The 20,443-nt window shown below is 36.7% G+C and overlaps 1 protein-coding gene across 1 annotated transcript in view; it reads right to left on the reverse strand.

Moving 5' to 3' along the window:
* CNTN3 (contactin 3) overlaps window positions 1-20,443 on the reverse strand; it is a 426,853-nt gene that overhangs the window by 1,850 nt on the left and 404,560 nt on the right. Inside the window, exons 21-22 of the mRNA XM_027863878.1 lie at window positions 4,875-4,987; window positions 1,496-1,664 (exon numbers count right to left, since the gene is read on the reverse strand). Of these exons, the coding sequence (XP_027719679.1) occupies window positions 1,496-1,664; window positions 4,875-4,987 (282 nt within the window). The remainder of the gene's footprint in view (window positions 1-1,495; window positions 1,665-4,874; window positions 4,988-20,443) is intronic.

The following is a 20,443-nucleotide window of genomic DNA, read 5'->3' on the forward strand; positions in this document are numbered from 1 at the left end:
AGATATCTATTTCTACATAGATAACTGATAGATATCTATTTCTACATAGATAACTATCTATATAAATGTAGATAGATATGTAGATATGTATTTTCAGGGCGCTTCTCTCATTGGAGAGAATACATATTCATTTATATATGTACAAAATAAATACATGATGATATTGGGGGGGTAGTTGGGTGAGGCATTAGCAACTAAAAGGATTACAAAAGGTCCATGTACAAGATGGAATTTGAGCTAGGTCTTAAGGCAAAATAATAATTCTAAGAGGTGAAGGTCAGGAAGTAGAACATGTCATGCCTAGTGGAGAGCCTATGTAAAAGCTCAGGGATGGGAGATGCAAAGCCAGTTTGGCTGGAAAATGGCGTGCATGAAGGGGAGTATAATATGTAATAAGGAACGAAAGATTGGCTGCAGTAAGGTTAGGAAAAATTTTAAATGCCAAACAGCATTTGATTCTAGAGGTCACAGGGAGACAGTAATGTTTATTTAGCAGGGGAATGATCTGGCCAGACCTGTGCTTCAGGAATAAAGAATTTAGTGGTAATATCTACCTTGAAAAATGGCCCTAGGGAGCCAAAACTTTGGATTAAAAATGACTAGAAAACTGGGTCAGTGCAGAAAATTAGAGTTTTATAATGATTTTATAGCTATTTTTCTAATTTAATTTCTTAAAGTGGTAAAGTCCTACTAATATGAACTAATTATGTAAATGATAATAAGAACGAATGAAAAATCTGAATTAAAAATATTCTTTATAAAGAAATGCAGTTGTTTTGTTTTGTTTTTCCTTTCAAGGACTTGTATAAATTGAATTATTTGCTAACAACCAAAGAGAATATCCACTGGACCATCTTTAATGAGGAGATCAGATCTCTCTGTAATTAGTTGTATACAAGCAATTAGAATGCTAATGACCTTAAAAAAAGACTGTCTATAGGTTAAATACTCTCTTGCACAATTAATTTAATTAGCAAAACATTTCTTCCTACAGAGTGCAGAGGCAGCTTTAGCCTAGGTTGAATTGTCATTTACAGGGGTTTTATTGACATATTTTTTTAACTAATAATAGCTAACCTTCATAGACCACTTTAAGATTTACAAGGTGCTTCAAATGTATTATATCTTGTGATTCTCCTAACAACCCAATGAGGTAATGCTATTATTACAGGTAAGGAAACCTATGCTGAAAGACAGTAAGTGACTTGTCTAGGGTCACACTGCTAGTTTTTTAAGGTAGGATATGAACTCAGGCCACCCTGATTGGGGCTCTATTATGCCACATGACTCTCTTCATTCTTTCTTGTCAATTTCCACCTCTTCCCGTTCTTATCTTCCCTCCACGACCCTTAAAGCTCCATAGTTCATCATGACTCATTGGTTCCACTTTCAAGAACAGAAGAAAAAAGATGATGTGTGCTCTGCCCATCCTGATACCAAACACATGATAATGCACTAAATTCTCATCTACAACCAGCAAAACCTGATAACATACTTGTTATCCTCGGGATCCTGATCTGCTCACTACTAGTTCCATCGCCGCCATCTGTCGATGCCTTTACCTCAATAATATAGTCCTCATTAATAGGCAGCAAAAGTTCGGCTGATGTTTTATTGGTGTGCAGTATGTTCATATTATTTTGGCTGCTTGTCCTGTAAAATACCTACAACACATAAAGGGGATGTTTTTTGAACAATCAGGTTTTTTCCATTAATATATCTCTGGTCTGAGGACATGTGTGCACATGGGGATGTAGTGAGGGGAGTCATTTTTGTTGCACACACTAGCAAAACAGCCATCTATCCATGAATAAGTGATTTAATGGCTCCCCCAAACAAGAAAAAAAATTAAAGCCGACTATGTATTAAAATTGCATTACTCAATGTATGATTTCCATATATATGTCTAGAATCTAATCTTTTTTATTAATGAAACTATTTTTTTCTTAGCATTAATCTGATATATCACAATGCACAGTAAAATGATATTTTATGAAATCCTTTCTTGAAGTGTTAAGAAGTCACCCCTTCTAAAAGAAGCACAAATCCCTCCCTCCACTCAAAAACCAAAATAATATAAAAGAAAGAGGCCAAGCTAAAGGTGACCATTTTAGGTTCTATCCCAAGGACTCTTGGGAGTCTTGGGGTGAGGGGACAGTCGACTTTTGTTCCCAAAGATGTTTATATAAAAGAGATAAACTGAATATGGCTCATTACAGCCCAGTCAGGGGGTAGAATCAATATATGAGTTGCAGAGAGATAAGCTTTTTTTAGGTGAGTAAACATACATCATAACCTTACTGAATAAGGAGAAAGCCTCTCACCAGTAACACTTCCCAGTTCTGTAGTCTATGTGAGGGGAGGTGTTCATTGCTCCTTTAAGAGATTCATCTGGAGCTGATTGATGGCGCTGTCCCTCATACCAACAACGAGAAGCCTTGTAGGGGAAATGGAAAGAATGGGAGGAGACACTGGCTTCTCCAACTGCTCTTACTCAGGAGGGAGCCACAAAGAACTTTATTTCCTTTGGGGAAATTCCTATACCAGTTGGGTGGCACCATATCCATTTTTTTTAAATAAGTTTCTCATTTCCCATCAGATAGTTATTTCTTAAATACACTTTTACCGTGGCTCCCAAACTTTTCTAGATATAGTAAAAAAAACATAGGCTCAATTCTCATTTTATTTTGGCAGAGGGAAAAAAAAACCCTACTAAACTGAATAACCATTTTTTGGCTTTTTAAAAACACAGTGCTAACCTCTTCAGTGCTGGACAAAGACTGTTCATTAAAATCAATGTATGTAAAAGACCTAAGAACGACGTGTTTCTAAATGCCCTCTTTACCTTTCTTTTCACACAGGACTGACAGCTAATTTTGGATTTATCCATTTCCTAGATTGCCACGAATCCCCTCACCCCAAATCATTGGTTGGTACATAATCTTCTGGTGATGAATTTCTCTGTACTTGATTACTCAGTATGACTACTTCTTGCAGAGTATATCTTACTTTTACTATTCTAGCATATTGGACAGGATCTCTGTGGATGGTTTATGGGAAAGAATAAGAGAACGTGCTAATTTATAGAAGCTGAGATCTGTACCAATGAAATAAGTCATTACACCAGGCTCCATCAACGTGATCATATTAGCAATAATCTGACTTTAAATTAAATTTGGATCCCAGAGGATAGGAAAGAGCCATGCTTAACAGAGAAAATATGTCTATGTACCCAAATCTCATAGGTCTTTTTTTGTTTGTTTGTTTGTTTTGGCAGCTAGTGATTTACCCACTGGCTTTAGAAGGCCTCAGGGCAAAACAGAAACAAAAACAACAACAACAAAAACTGAAACTATACTCCATTATGACATTCCTTTCCATAAGGTCTCTGAATCCCTTACATAGGTATATTAAATTCAGGACCTTCTTCTTCATACTCCAAGCTGAAATCCACTCCAAAGATTATAAAATATTTTTTCCTATTTCATTTTACCCCTTTTGAAACAGGCAACTGACTGAAAGGTTGAATTATTTATCCTTGAGACACAGAAAAGCAAGACTAAGGGCTAGAACCCAAGTATTGCCTAAGAAATGGCAAGAAAAGCCATCTGTTTATTTATCCTACCACATTTCACTAGCCAAAAAATTAGAAGAAAACAAAAAGACTTAATGTGTTGTCTCTGATTAAACCTAAACATATGATATCCATGAACTAATAACCTGGAAAAATAAATAGGGAAAAATTACTAAGAAATGAACTAATCAAGGTTGTGTTTATGCATGTATTGTCAATTAAAATCACATTCATTAAAAAGGTCTCAATTTATTGTAGTCTATCAATAATAAATAATTAATTTGAGTACTACATGTATGTGAGTCATGCGATAGTATAGTGTACAAAGAATTTTAATTGACAATCACCCAAAGGACAATGAAGAGGCACCTTGTGGGTGTTAACGGATCACAGCACAAATTAAATGAGAAATGGAGGATGTAAAGGCTATTGGAAAAATGACATGACCAGGGAAAAAAATGGCTTGGCAAGAACAAGGTATAACTGAGGGACAGCCAGTTAACTAGGCAATCTTAAAAGAATGGGAAAAGTTGGGTAGACACTCCTCCCACCTCCCACCCCTCGCCAATCTCACTCTGTAATGCAAAGAACTGGACTAGGGTCTGATCTAATGGGTAATTAGGCATGAATTTGAATTTATATCATTGGAAGAAATACCCAAATCAGTGAGATCACAGATCCCTTGGAGAACTGGATTATACTTGAGTTTCACAAGGATGATAAGGCAGAAAAAGGCTTCCATTCCCCAAATGCAAACCATCCTCAACAAATTTTTTTTTTTTGTGGAATAGATTTTCAGGAAAGCATATCATCCAAAGACAAAACATGAATATATTTCCCAAATGAGACTTCAATGAATAAATTTTCTAATAGTTATTCAGTTTTGTGTACAACAGCCTAATCTACTTTGTTTTTGTAGTAAGCACCAGAAGTGATAAAATATTAAAATTTATTGCACAGTGAAATTAACCATCCACAAATTTGCAGCCCAATTTAAGGAATCTCAAAATGGCATCAGCAAATGAGCAAAACACACATGTAGCATTTAATTGAAACTAGAAATAATTTTTTAAGTTGCCTTTTTTCCTGGAGTTTTAAGTCTCAAACACCTCAAAAAATAACATCAAACACTGTTTGCCTAGCACAGTGCCTTAGTACGTGTTGGACACATAATTAAGGCCTGCTTATTGTCTAAAGCATGAAGACGATTCATATTTTTAAATGAAATGCATGATCAGGCATGTATGAAAATGTTGTAAAAGTTGCAACTGTTTCTGTCTGATATCTGGCATTAACTTACTTTATATCCAGTTACTTCTGATTCATTGTCCATAGCTTTGACTTGTTCCCAATTAATTAACACCTTAGACTCCGTGGCATTCCAGACAATATTCCCTGGTGGTTGACTAGGAGCTGGAAACACAAAATGAAAACATATTTCAGTATCTGTTGGCATGGATAATTTGCTACACAGTTGTGGGTTCAACACAACACAAGTTCAATAACTGATTATTGTTGAATCTTGAATATAGTAGAGGTTGTATAGTCTGTTAGCTAAACTATGAGGGAAAAGACAAAACTATGATATGAATACTGCTTTTTAGACAAACTTTCATGGGTTACTGAGACACTTTTTTTTCTTCCGAGCAAGTGATTTTATCAGTATGGGATCTTCCCAGTATGGAAACTCCCTCCACTGACTCAAATTGTCAACTGTCCTCACTCCATCATAGAAGTATTAAATGAGACAATGAAAAGAAAGTGAGATATTCATATCCATAGGGTAAATATGGATCAGAGGCAGGGGCTGAACCCAAATCAACTCAAATCTAAGGCCTCTGTCTCTGTCTACTCTACAATATCGGCTTTCTGCCTAAGATTTAAACAAAGACAAAAAGAAACAGTGCATTTTACTATTTTCATGATATATTTGAGTATAGGTAGCTCTCACTTATGCTAGCAATGCATTTCCTAGAAACTCTATGATAAAGCCACATGGTAAAAATGAACAATAATAATGAAATTAAATAATAAAAATAATAAGCAAAAAACCTCAAATTAAAAGAAACCAGAACAAGCACAAAAGAACAACGTATCAATGAGTCCATGGCTATCCATTTTGCTAGATAGAACTTGTGGCAAGTTCAGAGACCTGTGGAAATTGCTATTAAAAGAAGAGATGAATGAGTGAGCGAAAGAGCAAGATGTCAAATGGAAAAGCAAGGGGACTGTTTGTATTCCCTTCGACATAATAATTAAAGCCAAGGATTCAATACATGTTGGTTTCTAATTTTATATGCTGCTTTCGAGAAAAACATTTTTAAAAGGCACTAGAACAATGAGACATAATTTTGAAAAGTATACTTGGTCTACTCCCATTAGAGAATGAGTGGCCTGAAAGGAGGTGAAGAATTATTATAACTGTTGGCACTCAAAAGTGAAAATCTTTATTTAATGACCAGAGGCAGGATGGTATAATAGTTAGGGCTGGTTTTTGAACTAAGACAACATGTGTTCAAGTCTTTCCTCTAACGCATACTGGCTAGGGGACCTCAGAAATTCATTAAACCTCTCAGTGACCTTAATAAGTCTCTATGACTCTAAGTTACAGTGAATGTGATAACCTGCATTGGTTGAGGAGGGTCTCCTGACCTGGGAGTTCCCTATGCAATGTGATTTAGAAATGCGTAATATGTCTTCAGTCTCTATCTCTAGTCCTTATCAAACCATTATCCCTTTCAATGAACAAGATGTTGATACAAAACTGAAGAGAAAGAATCCCATCCATAGTGACAGTCCTAAGACAAGGGAGATGCAAATTTTCTTTGGAGAGGAGAAACTTTGGTTTCATGGCCAAGCTATTTTTACAAAACAAAAAAAAAACAAAGCAAAATAAAACAAAAAAACTTGTTCACTCTGAACAATACAGAGGAGTTAAAACTTTGGTTTTGATTATTACCACTTTTTACAGAAGTTTTAACCAATGTAAAAGTCAACACATTTAGGAAGCTTAAAAAAAAAAAAGTACAGAAACTGCTATATCAAGCAAAGGCACAGCTTGCCAAGTGAAGCAATATTGGTATCTAAGGGCAATATTAGATTAGAGCAGGGCTTTGAACTCAAAAAGAAGTGCCCCCCCAAAAGCCTCATACTGACCCAGAAAAAACACATATTAGTATTACCTATGTTCTATTGTATCTTTAATTATTTTGTTAAATATTTCCCAGTTATATTTTCATCTGATTTGGGCCCTACTTGGAAGATATTGCAGACAGCATGTTTGACACCTCTGGTTTAAAATACATGATCATATACAGTAGAAGATGATGTCAGTGTTAAACAGCATTGACTCACAAAATATTGAAAGGAAGTACTAGGGAAAATGAAAGCATAGAAATCTTGGGGTGGCATTCAGATAACTACATTACCTCAAGAACATTTATAGATGAAATTGGAAGGAGAAAAACAAATACACACAAATTTTAAAAGATAGGAAACTGTTTCTATAAGGATTTATTCTCAGCAGGGGATCACTTGAATTCTAACAGCTCTGTATTCAATGTACTGTTGATGTAAAAATGGCACTTAAGAAGATAGTTGGGAAAAGCAACAAGGTCTGACCAACTGCATAAATGGTAAAAACATGCTGTTGGCAACCAAATGTTAAAGGCACTAAGGAACTGATTGTCAAAGTATGTCGAGGAATTAGGGCACAGTCGCAGAGGATGGAAAAGAAAACAGAGGATATTTTTCTTTTAAAAAACATGCATTTTGATTGATTTGATATGCTATCTGTGATAAGAAGAGAAGATGGGAACAACCCAGCTTTCTCCTCCCCAAATTTTCTACTACAGCTTACATATTTACAATGAAATGATGGACTAAGAGGTCTAGAGAATGAACCAAGTATTTACTAAGTATTTAAGCTGTGATATACACCCTGTTGAGTATTTAGGATACAAATAGAAAGAATGAGGCAATCGTTATTTTCAAGGGTTTTGTATTTTATCAAGGAAAATTATATATAATACATATGTACGTAATGTTCAGGGTAAATATAGATAGAATGAATGTAAAGGAGTTAAATACTAGATAGTGAAGAAAGGTACTACCATTTGTGGACATCAGAGAAATGTTTTGTGTAGAAACAGAAAGGCACAATGGATAGGTAGCATGTTAGGTGTAGAATTAGGAAGATCTGAGTTCATATCTAGCCTCAGAGAGCTGTGTGATCCTTGGAAAGTTTAACCTCTGTCTGCCTCATCTGTAAAATGGGGATAATAACACCTACCTCCCAGGATTTTTATGAGGATAAAATGAGATAATTGTAAGGTCCTTAGCACAATGAATGTCACGTAAGCTCTACATAAATGTTAACGATGATGATAGTTTTGATAATGATCATAATGAAATGAGATATTTATAAAGTGCTTTGCAAACCTGAAAATGCTAACTATTATTGATAGATGATGCTTGCTAAATCTAAAGGAAGAAAGGGAGCCTTGGAGGAAAAGGTGAGAAGAGTGTGAATTCCAGGCATGGAGGTTGGCTAGTGCAAAGATACACAGACAAGAGATAAAGTGCTATGTTTGAGAAACAGAGAGAAAACCAAGTTGATTGGATTGTGGAGTGTGTGAGGTTGAATTATTCATTTTAGGGCCTGGAAAAATAGGTTCTGGCCAGGTTATGAAGTGAACACATGATCCAGATATCTTTATTACCTGCTGATTATGCAAAAGCATTTGACTCAATAGATCAAAAAGTAGCTTTAAAGGTTTTTCCAACAAGTTACTAATATCTTTCAAGCTTCTTTTATAAATGCAGACACAAAGAAAACTTCTCAATATATCTTTGATTGCCAACATAAAGGAATGCATACAATTTGGAGAAATTTGAAAACTAAAGGTGGTCACCACTATTTTTGACTGTGCCTACACAAAGTCCACGCAGAAAAAAAGGGAAATTCCTATAAATGGTGAGGTTCCCCAGTCTATACTATGTGTAGAACACACTGTGTTGATTGTATTAAGCTCTGAAATACCAAAAGGTCTTGAAATCTAGATTCATGGTCACTCAAAGAGATAAGCCTAGCAATCTACAAAGGAAAAAAGTGAATGAAGAATGTATATTGACTAGATTATGATATACTGGTATTGTACACCTATGGAGAAGTGGATATGACATTGAACTCAGAGTTGAATAAAAGAGGAGATACAGCCAGGAAATGGTTGACATAACATTTTCTATGACTCCAATCTACTTCCTGATGCCTATTCTTGTGACATTGTTAACCTCTTGGAAATGTTACAAAGCTGTCGATCATGGAATGCCATGGTCTGTGAAGAATCACAATTACAGGTAACCCAAATGGCAATGGAAAAATATTTCATGGGTATAAGCAGAATGTACAGTACTATCAACAATCATTTACTTGTATGAAGTATCCCAACTCTGACACTTAATAGGCAGCTAGGTGGTGGTAGGTGGATAGAGCAATGGACCTAAAGCCAGGAAAACCTGAATGCAAAGCTGGCTTCAGACACTTACCAGCTGTGTGACCACTTGCAAGTCACTTAACCTTTTCATCTGTAAAACGAGGATCATCATAGTATCTATCTCCCAGGCATGTTGTGAGGATAAAATGATATAATATTTGTAAAGGGCTTTTAAAACCTTAAAGTAACATATACAAGGAATCCATTATTATTAACTTGTGACACTGGGAAAGTCATTTATCTGAAAATCCCTTTCTTCATCTCTAAGGTGCACTCTGCCACCACCCACCTATTGGTTTCCAATATTTAAATATTTCCCTTGGTTTCTGTTTGCTTTTGTTTTTTTCCCAAATGATCCTTCTTGACCCAGATCAAGATCGCTGCTCTGGGGTTTGTAGAAGACAAACGTCCTGTCAAGGCTCTAAATTTATGATGCTATGTTGTTATGTCACAAAGACATTTATAGCAAGAAAAAAAGACATGGGCTGATTATATCATGAATGCTAGTGATAGGTAGACTGGGGGTTGCATTGGCATTCATGAAATGCTAAACAAAGTAAAGAAACAACATGGATAAATATGCTTTCAGAAGATTTACTGAACAACATAGACAAGGAATGGAAATGAAGAGAAAGCATAGGTGTGTTGCAATTTTCCCTGGTCAAGGGAATACTCACAGAAGTAAGTTCATGGAGCTGTTGAAGTTGGTGTCTCATACTCATAAGATAGGGGTTTTTGTTGTTGTTGTTGTTGTTCCAGATCTATTTTTTCACTGATGTAAGGAACTCCCAGTCAGGAAACTCCCTTTATCAATGGGAATCTATAGCCATTTGGCAACTTCTATACCTGTAGACTACTGAGAGGTTCCATGACTAACTCAGAGTACAACAGCCAACATGTGCCTGAGGAAGGATTTAAACCACGGATGTTGAGCCCTGCTCCGAAGATTAATAGGACATACTATTGACTCCTACTTTTTCACAGAAATGTTATAATGACTTTCATTCCTGAGCACACACTTGATGAGAGGGGCAGCATTAGTGGTAAAAATGACACTGTGATTTGTATGTTATTTTTGACCTTCATCAAGGTAATGGATTTGATTTGGACAAGATTTACGTCTTGCTTCGCGTAAGAATGCAAGAACATCTTCCATTGTGGAGGAATGATGGCAAGGGCTGTAGATGCAGTAAAAATATAAAACGCTTTATGTAATTAATGGTAGCAATAAACTTCAATTTTTGCACCACTATAATTAGCTGTCTACTTTTTAGGAAAGCTCTTTATTGCCTTCAAGATTTGTGAAGGAGGCATCACTACTGAGATTAGGTCAGAGAAGGATGTGCTTCGTGACCCAAATAAAGCATGATGGCAATAGCTTGATATTATATAAGGATTGTGTATGTATCCATGGCTCAATCAGAACAACACAATCCCCAAACTGTTGGCTTTGCCAATTCTGCACATTTTCATTAAATGTTCTATGATACGGGTCTATGGCCAGAACTCCCTGGACAGCATTCCAACACTTATTTGATTAAATCACTCAGTTCTGAAAGTTGTAGAAAACTTTTTGCTGTCTGGGTATGATGATCTCCCCCAACATGAGCATTAAGGCAGAAATGACTCTTTTATGCAGTTTTTAAAAGTGTCTATTAAATTGGAAATATCAGTACCAGAACTGTTCAGTTTTTCTGAATCACTTCTTTATTCTTTTTGGGTATTTGGCTATTTGTATTTTTTTGGTGATTGTTAAATTCAGCATAAAAAAGAAAGTTGTTAAAAATAAAATTTAAAGTAGAAAAAAATTATTTTAAACCCAGCTACTGAGTTTACCTTGGAAGATATTTTTTCAAATCATGGTGCTGGTTTTCTCCTCCTTGCAAGAGATACTGAAAATCCATGTGTGACTTGGAAATGATAGGGTCACACATCCAGAGTTGGAAAGGATCTCAGAAGCCATCTAGTTCAACCACCTCATTTTGTAGATGAGGAAACTGATGCCTATGAAGGTGATTTGTCCAAGGTCACACAGCTAGTATACATCAGAGGCAGGCTCTGAAACCCAGAGCCTCTGACTCTAGAACTAATAACTTTTAGTTATTAGTAACACAATTATTAGTAACACAGTTATTAGTAACACAATTTCCAAATTTTTAGGAATTCATTTGTTGGGAATATTTAAGCATTTGTTTACTGATTGATGATGCTTGCACTAAAAAAGGATATTAATTCAAAGGAAATTGGAAAGGTATTTCATGTAGAAATCAGCAAGCCTCAGGAACTTATTAACTAAGTGACCCTGGGCAAGTCACTTAAGCTCTCAGACTCATTTTCCTTTTCTGTAGAATGAGGATAACGATCACTTAGATCACAAGGTTTTTGTGAAGAGCAAATGAAATAATACATAAAGTTTTGTAAAACAAAGTGCTATAAAACTGTTAGCTATTATTAATATTGTTGTTGTTAAATGAAGGTGTTCTCCATTACTGTTGATGTCAAATAACATCAAATAAAATATTACATAACAACTTTCCTATAATACTCTTTAATACATGTACTAGACTTGGATATGATTTGCATAATCTAATTAAGAATATTGACAAGAGACAGTGTGGAATGGTTAAGTAGATAGTCAGTCTTTGGATCCAGGGAGACTTAGCTTTAAGCCCTGCCTCTGAGACATATTTACTGTGTGGCCCTCAGCAAGTCACTTAGACCCTCTTTGTTCTAGACAAGTCTCTAAGTCAGACGTAGAAAACATGCCAACCTTTTTTGGTAAAGGGACTTTTTTTTATCTGTGAGTTCTTTCTACCTATAAGATCGCTGGTCCAGAACCTATCCCATTTGACTGTGAGCCTTGAGGGGACTTGCAGGGTCTGGTTTTGGCATTTCTTTGTATCCTTGGGACAGTGCCTGGCATGTAGTGGATGCTTAATAAATGCTTATTGATAAATATATAGTATCTCTATCCTGAATTGATAAATAACCAAAAATAGTTCAAAATGAATTTTCTACTCTTTGACAACTATGGAGTAGAGAGAGAAATAGGACAACACATGCCAGAAAGTGGGAACATATTTTTCAGTCTATCAATAAAGATCTAATTTCATCATCAATGGTCTATGGAATCACCACATCTCGTTTCTAAGGATTCAATATCTAGCATGTGAATAGAAGAAAGGGCAATAACCATTAACAATCAACTGCTGACAAGAGTGGCCACTTGGGCTAAGTACATAGTTAAGAAAGCTCTTCTCAGGTGGGCACAATATCAAAAGCATCAAGGGTTCCAGTCACTAGACAGCTCTTGTGGGAAAGATGCCAAATGTTTAGAAAAGAATGATGAGAAGTATTATTACTAAGAAGAGGAGATAGAAAGTGTCATTTCAATTCACCAAAGAGAGAGTAAGGAAAGGAATAAGCATTCATTAAGGCCTCCTATATACCTACTAGGCACTGTTTTTGTGGTTCGATTGTTTTTGTTGACCAACTCTACATGACCCTGTTTGGGATGTTCATGGCAAAGATATTGGAGTGATTTGCCATTTCCTTCTCCAAAGGCATGCTACTAAACATTACCTTTATTTTTTTTTTGCAAATATTACCTCAATTGAACATCACAACACTTCTGCAAGTTACGTATTATTATTACCCTCATTTCACATTGGAGGAAGCTGAGGAACCGAGAGGTTAAATGACTTGCCCAGGATCAAACAGCTAGTGTGTCTGAGGTTGGATTTGAACTCGATTTTCTTGATTCCAGGCTCAGTCTTTATCAACTGCTTTACCTAATATGCCTCACATGAAAGACATTGAGTTAAGTATTGTGCATATAAAAACGAAATCAATTTCAACGAGTTTGCATTCTATGGGGATGAGAGTGGAGAAGGGAGTGTTACACTATGAAAAAAAGTCTATACAATAAATACAATATATAAGACAAACAGTTGGAGAAAAGTCGAGGTAGGAGAAAGCACAACTGATTGGGGGTAAAATCTCAGAGAAGGCCTTAAAGGGAAACAGAGTCTCAACAAAAGATAAGGACTTTAAAAAGCAGAGAGTTAAGAACAAAAACAAAAACAAAAACAAAATTAAATAACCTGAATGCTGCTTCTTAGCTTTTTTTGTGTCATCTATCCCTTTCGCAATCTAGTGAAGCTTAAAGGCCCCTTCTCAGATGAATTTTAACTAGAAAAATAAAATGCACAGAATTACAAAGGATACTAATTAGATTAAAATATAGTTATCGAAATGTAGTTTAAAAAAAAAAATCATGGATCCCAGGATAAGAACCCTTGACTTGGAGGAAGACCTCTCCGGTTTGGGGCAGTATTCCCTGTGGAGGCTCTTCAAAGACATGAGTGACAACGAGATTCTAGGAATGGTTTGTCACCTTCACTGCTGGAAGGAGGACCCATGTTGTGAGTCCCTAAGTCAATCAAAGTGGGAAAATGCAGCGATATAACGATTTCTCCCTTTTGCTTAAATGTTAAAATCTCCAATATCAACCACAGAACTTGCAGGCTGGTTTTCTTACTTTCATCACTTTGTTCTACATCATTCAGCCTCTTAATTGCTTTAGGAAACCACTGATAGAAGGCTTATGATAAGAATGGTACTATCATCAAATGGCAGACGAGATCTATTAGAAAGGGCAACGGACCTGGAATCAGATACATGGCCGAGAGTCACAGCTTTCACACTTGCTCGTCATATGATCGAGGAGACATCAGGTAAACCACTCTGAACTTTAGTTTTACTCAGCTGTGAAATGGGGTAGTACTGGCAGGACAGAACCCTTGCCAGAATTATGAAGAAATTTCTTTATGAACTGTAAAGACTCCATAAAAGATAAGTTATTATTGCCACTACTGGAGTTGAGAACATTAGAAATCAATTTAATTGTCCAGGTACCCTTTTCCTAATGATTATTCCTCAGTGATGATCCTACATTGACTGAAGGGGAAATTAATTTACCTTTCAAATTATGGAACTAAAATGTATTAGTTGCTCTGGTGAATTAATGAGTAACACATGATCTGTTATTGAACTCTCTGCTGTCTGATCATATTAAGTGGAATGAAGAGCCAATAGCATTTTTGACACAACTGTCTAGAAGGTCACTTTTAAAGATGATAGATATGGCTCTTCTATAGAGAAAAATGGAGCAATTGTACAGAACCTGTGGAAGTGAGCAGGATTTGCCAGAAGAAATGTAAATGAAAACTAATCCATTCCAAAGAATACTGAGAAAAGAGATGGTTAATATAAAGAATCATAAGCAATTAAAATACTGATTCCTATTAATATCCAGGTAACTATGGCCCAGTGGATAGAGTGTTAGACTTGGAGTCAGGAAGACCTGAGTTCAGATCTGGGCTCAGATACTTACTAACTGTGTGACTCTGATCAAATCATATAACCTCTGTTTGTCTCAGCTTCCTCATCTGTAAAATGGGGATAACAAAAATAGCACTTATTTTTATTAAGCACTTTGAGATATTTATAAAACACACTGACAAACTTAAGTACTACGTTGTGTGATCCTGGGCAAGTCACCGAACCCAGGAAGAGTCAGACACAACTAAACAACAACAACCTGTAGCCTTAGAGTCACCTAGACCAGTGGTTCAAGCTTGAATAGAAACAGATCCCTGAGGGAGCGTTTGACTTAGAAAACCACAAATCAGCACTATGTACATTGTGTTATATTTTTATTTATTTTGTTAAACATTTCCCAATGATATTTTAATCTAATTGGGGCCACCCTCAGGAGTTTTTCAGCTCAAGGGCAGCGAATCTTACACCTCTGGCCCCAGGGATGAAAGGTTGATGCACTTGTTCAAGGTAACACAGTCACTAGTGGTGGGATCTGAACCCAGGTCTTCCTGGCTCTGAGGCCGGCTCTCTCATGTACTTCTTCCTCAATCATAAACCGCAATGAAGGCACCCAGCAATAAATTTCGTATGCAGACATACTTGGCAAACTTGGGTCACGCAGCTTTTCCAGCTAAAGTCATTAAGAAGAGCCTTTGATGAATCCTATCAAACCCTCCTAATATAAGCCTTACCTAACACACTGAAGGTTTACAGAGCCATTGTGCTGACCTCATTGTGTATGCCTGTGAAACCTGGATGGTCTACTAGCACCATGCCAGGAAACTGAACCACTTTCATTTGACTTGTCTTAGGAAGATTCTGAAGATCTCCTGGCAGGATAAGACACCAAGACACTGAGGACCTTTCTTGAACTAAATTGCCAAGCACTGAAGCTCTACTACAGAGAGCACAACTATGATGGGCTGGCCATGGTGTTTGAATGCCAAATGTACTCTTGCCTAAATGACTATTTTATGAAGAATTCATACAAGGAAGACATTTACATGGAGGTCAGAAGAAGCATTACAAGAACAATCTCAAGGTCTCCCTAAAGAGCTATGGAATTGATGGTGAGACATGGGAGACATTGGCACAGGACCGCCCAGCATGGCATACCCTCATTAGAGAAGGTGCTGTGCTCTATGAACAAAGCAGAATTGCAGTGGCCCAAAAGAACCATCAAATACACAGATTTAGAGCCATCTCCACTTTGAATGTTCATATGGACTATTTGTACCTGAGGATCTGTGGTAAAGCATTCTGAGCCTATATCGCTCTGATCAGTCACAGTTAATCACACCATACCTTGACCCCAAAATAGTGATGTCATTTTGGTCTTCTTTGAAAATGAAACACAGCAACCATATTAGAACCTAACATAAAGTAAGTACCTTTGGTTACCTCCTTATGCCTCTCATGAGGCCCCACCAGGCTAACAATATAAACTAGAAGGTCAAAAATGAATTGATCTCTCAAGGAAATTAATAACCTACCTGCATTCTCAGGCACAGGAGTACATATGACTCAATGTTCAGTCTATGTGAGTCATGCCTTCAACAGGATAAGTTACTAGATTCTATTTTAGGTGACTCTCCCAGCTTGTGATCTGGGAAAGTCCCACATGTAGCAAATTTTGATACTTATATATCAAGAGAAAAGTGTGTTAGTATCCATTTAGAGAAGAGTGCTCCATCTGAAAGGTAGGGTAAAAAATGTCCTGAGCCACAGCTCATAACTGAGGTGCTAAGAGAGGATGTGTCCTTTGTTGAAGTACAAGATTGACATAAGAAAAATTTTCTTAACAATTGTTTTTTACTTTCAGTCATTTGGTCATGTCTGACTCGTCATGACCCCATTTACTATGGCACACCAATGCTGTCCAGGGGATTTCCTTGGCAAAGATACAGGAGTGGTTTACCAATCCCTTCTCCAGCTCATTTTACAGATGAAGAAACTGAGGCAAACAGGGTTAAGTGACTTGCCCAGGGTCACATAGCTAGTAAGTGTGTAAGGCTAGCTTTGAACTCAGATTTTCCTGACTCCAGGCCTGGTGCTCTATCCATGGAACTGCCTCCTTCTAACAATTAGCACCATCTAAAAAATGAAACACATTGCCCAGTAGGTCATTGGTTCCTCCTCCTTTGATGTAGCTGACCATCTGTCAGGCATATAGTAGACTGGCTTCCCTTTCAGGTATAAGTTGGTCTCAATGGATACTGAAGTTCCACCGAAATGTGAAATTCTATGATGATGAAAACTCCAGGATGGCAGGATTCCACAGTAGACACACATGTGCTCAAAATATTCAAATATATCAGTTAACTCATGACTTTGGATGTTCACTCTAATGATGCATATCCCAACCTGTCCATGCTTACCTATCCTGGTCATCCTCCCATAAGTTTATACCACCACCACCACCACCACTTCTACTCATACTTCTACTGCTACTATCAATTATATACTTCCTTTAGGTTTGCAAGAGATTTTTACAAATGTTGTTTCATTTTATCCTCAAAACGACCCTGTGAGGTCGGTGCTATTATTATCCCCATTTTACAGATGAGGCAGGTTGCCATAGAGTGACACCCCTCCCCCAGGGCAAGCTAGGCCTTTTCAATTTCTCCCACATCCCAAGAGTACAAATGGAATGCTTGGGCTGTGCATTCATTGTAGATAAAAGGCATCTACAGCCTGCTGACAAACCTGCAATAACCCCAGCAGTATTCTTTTGATGATTGATTTCCCTTCATGTAGGATGCTTATCTTGATCTGGCTTACTTAGATAACTGTGCTGGTAGGGGCAGAGGTATATAGAATGTAAAGCTGATTTCAGGCCCCACTGCTTCACTCTCACCTCTGATGAACTAACACATATTGAATAAGAAGAGTAATTTTTTATTAAAAAAGAATCCTTGACATGATTAATTGGTCCAAAATAGCTACTACATTTTCAGCAAGTAGGTGAGAAAGTACAAACACTATAAAGAAACTACACTTTCATCAAGTAAAGTAAAATGATCAAATGATTTTTTTTTAGATGAAGAACAAGCCTGCTGACATTCCAACTGGGAAATGTTCAAATCTCCTCTTTTCAAATTCCATAGGAGGTAACCTTCTGAGCAAACGGACTAGTCCAAATAAGATAGAAATCTCAGTCTGATAAAATTCAAAGAGACAATGAAATTTCCAGTGTTACTGGTTCTTCTTCTCAAAGATTTTCTTAATCACTTTCCTTTCAAATCAAAGAAATGTTGAACAAGTTGAGATTTTTCAACAGGGACCTGACCATGGAGGCCTGATGAATGATGCCATTTACTGATTACATTAAGAAACTTTAAAGAAGAGAGACACTAAAAAGAAGCTTGGGACATATCTGGGAGAAAAAATAAATTAATGAAACTCGTTTAAAAAACTCTAGAAAGTTTTGTGGTTTTAATTGCAGGAAAATTAGTTAATCAGTATAATCTACTGTTAGTTTATTTCACAGGATCCTAAACTTAAAGCCAGAAGGGACCTAATACATCACCAAGTTCAACCGCCTCATTTTATACTTAAGAAAACTGAGGCAGAGGGAAATTATACGACTTGTCCAGGCTCACAAAGACAGTAAGCATATGAGGCAGAATTCAAACTCAAGTCTTTCTAAGTCTAAGTACAATCCATTCCTACTATTCCTTCAATTACATTAAGATCATCCTAGGTGGAAAATAATATAGACTCACAGAGTCTTGGACTGGAAGAGACCTCGGGCAGCATATAATCCAAGCGTCTCATTTTATAGATGTGGAAACTGAGTCTATGACAAAATCACAGAGCAAAAAGGATGCCAGGCCTGATCTAGCCCAATCTCTTCATTTTGCTGATGAGGACACTGAGATCCACTGAGGACGGACAAATGATGACCCAAGGTCATCTAAGTGCTAAGTGGAACATCCTTGAATTGAATTCAAGTCTCCAGGATCCAAATCTTGCTTCTCTATCCTATTTTGTTGAGTTACTTCCAATGGATATTCATTACTGTTCTCCTCTGAAGAACAAGGTAAGAGATAATCATGTTGTTTTTAGGTACATAATGTGGAACTAAGAAGTGTGTTGTTTTCAATCCCATTTCCTTACTAGTATTTCACCTTTTATGCAATCTAACCTATGCAACCTGTATTCCAAACCAAATACCTCACCATGGTCTATGCTACGGAAGGACAAGTTCACAGCCGTCTTACCAAGATGGAAGATCTTGCGTGTGGGGTGACTATGTTCTTTTGCCTCTTTTTGCATCCCCAGCACTGAGCACAGTGCCTGGCACAGAGCAAGTGCTTAAAAAAGTTTATTGAAAATTGAACTGAATTTAAAAAAATCCAACAAACAAGCCAGCTGTGTGGAGAAGCTCATCACTACAATGTTGACCAGTAGATGATGACATTTGAAGACCCTTGCTATACACAAAGAAGCTACCACTTGAGCATGGAGGTGCTGCGATTTCTGCGAAAGGCTTCCCCTATCAGATATCTAAGGAATCACAGGGTTTTTGGTGTCCTTAAATATGCCTGTGTAATTCATTATTCTCTTTAGAGATTACAAATATTGCCCTAGAGGTAATTTCCTTCCTTGTGTTAATGACACATTAGTAAAAGGTACAAGATGAAAACAAGTTAAGTGTTAAATTGTTCATCAAGATTTAAAATAGGTGTTAAAAGTAAAAATACCAAATTATATTTCAGTGAATGAAATAAAAGATAGTTCTTTGAACCTAAGAGTTTGGGGATTAGTGAGAGCCATCTTTTGTTCTTTTCACATAGAATCACAGAATCTTCAAGGAATAACTCTTATTACATTCTTGATAAATTATTTGACCTCTCTTCTTGAATACATCCAGTAACATGCAACCAACTACTTAACAAGGTTCCCAATTCCATGGTTAGGCAGCTTGGTCTTGAAAGCTATGAGATCAGTTCCCTAATTTGCAATTAGGTCAGACTACATACTCCCTGTATTCTCTTCCTTTTTCTTCTCTTCTCTTCCTATTAATTATGAGAAAGTTTCTGTTTATACTGAACTGAAGTCTTCTTGAGTGGGACTGTTAAATGAGCATTCATAAAAACTTAATTTTAGAGCATAATTATTGTCTTCTTCCTGCTACTTCCTTCTTTCACTGCGATGTACTCATTTCTTATACTACATACTACTACTGCTACTACCACCACCATTACAATTTCTACTACTACTATTACCACTGCCACTACAATTTCTACTACTACTATTTTTACTGCTACTACTACCACCACTACTACAATTACTACTATTACTATCATTACTACTAGTACTACTAATATCACCATGACCATTACAATTTCTACTATTACTATTACCACTACTATTACCACCACCACCACCACCACTGCTGCTACTACTACTACTACTACCACCACTACTACTACTATTAATATACATTTACATAAGCACTTATATAGCAATTTAATGTTTAGAAAATTATCTACATATCTCATTTGACTTTCACAAAAAACCTGTAAGGTGGGAGTTATTATGAGGCTGAGAGGCTCACGGTCACACAGCTAGGATGTGTCTGAGGCAAGAATCGACCTTAGGTTTTCCTGACTCCAGGTCAGTCAAGTGCTCTCTGCACTGTGCCACCTAGTTGCAGTAGTAAATTATAAATGTCTGATTTTATCACAGAGTCAGAAATTGTTATGTGTATGGTCTTTCTTTGCCATGAGAATCATATGTATAATCAGAAAGACATGTCTGAATCCCACCTCAGGTGCTAGCTAGCTATACTCAGACAAGTCTTTCCAGCCTCAGTTTCTTCAAATGTAAAACAAGAAGAATAAACACATCTCCTGTACAGGTTATTGTAAGTATCAAATGAGAAAATAAATGGAAAGTGCTTTCCAAAACTTAAATCATTATATAAATGTCAGCTATCATTACAACGTAAATGCCATCACATTGAAATCCATGAAATCAAATGGAT

The sequence above is a fragment of the Vombatus ursinus genome, unplaced genomic scaffold (genome assembly GCF_900497805.2).
Source record: "Vombatus ursinus unplaced genomic scaffold, bare-nosed wombat genome assembly UNPS02014773.1, whole genome shotgun sequence".
Lineage (NCBI taxonomy): Eukaryota > Metazoa > Chordata > Mammalia > Diprotodontia > Vombatidae > Vombatus > Vombatus ursinus.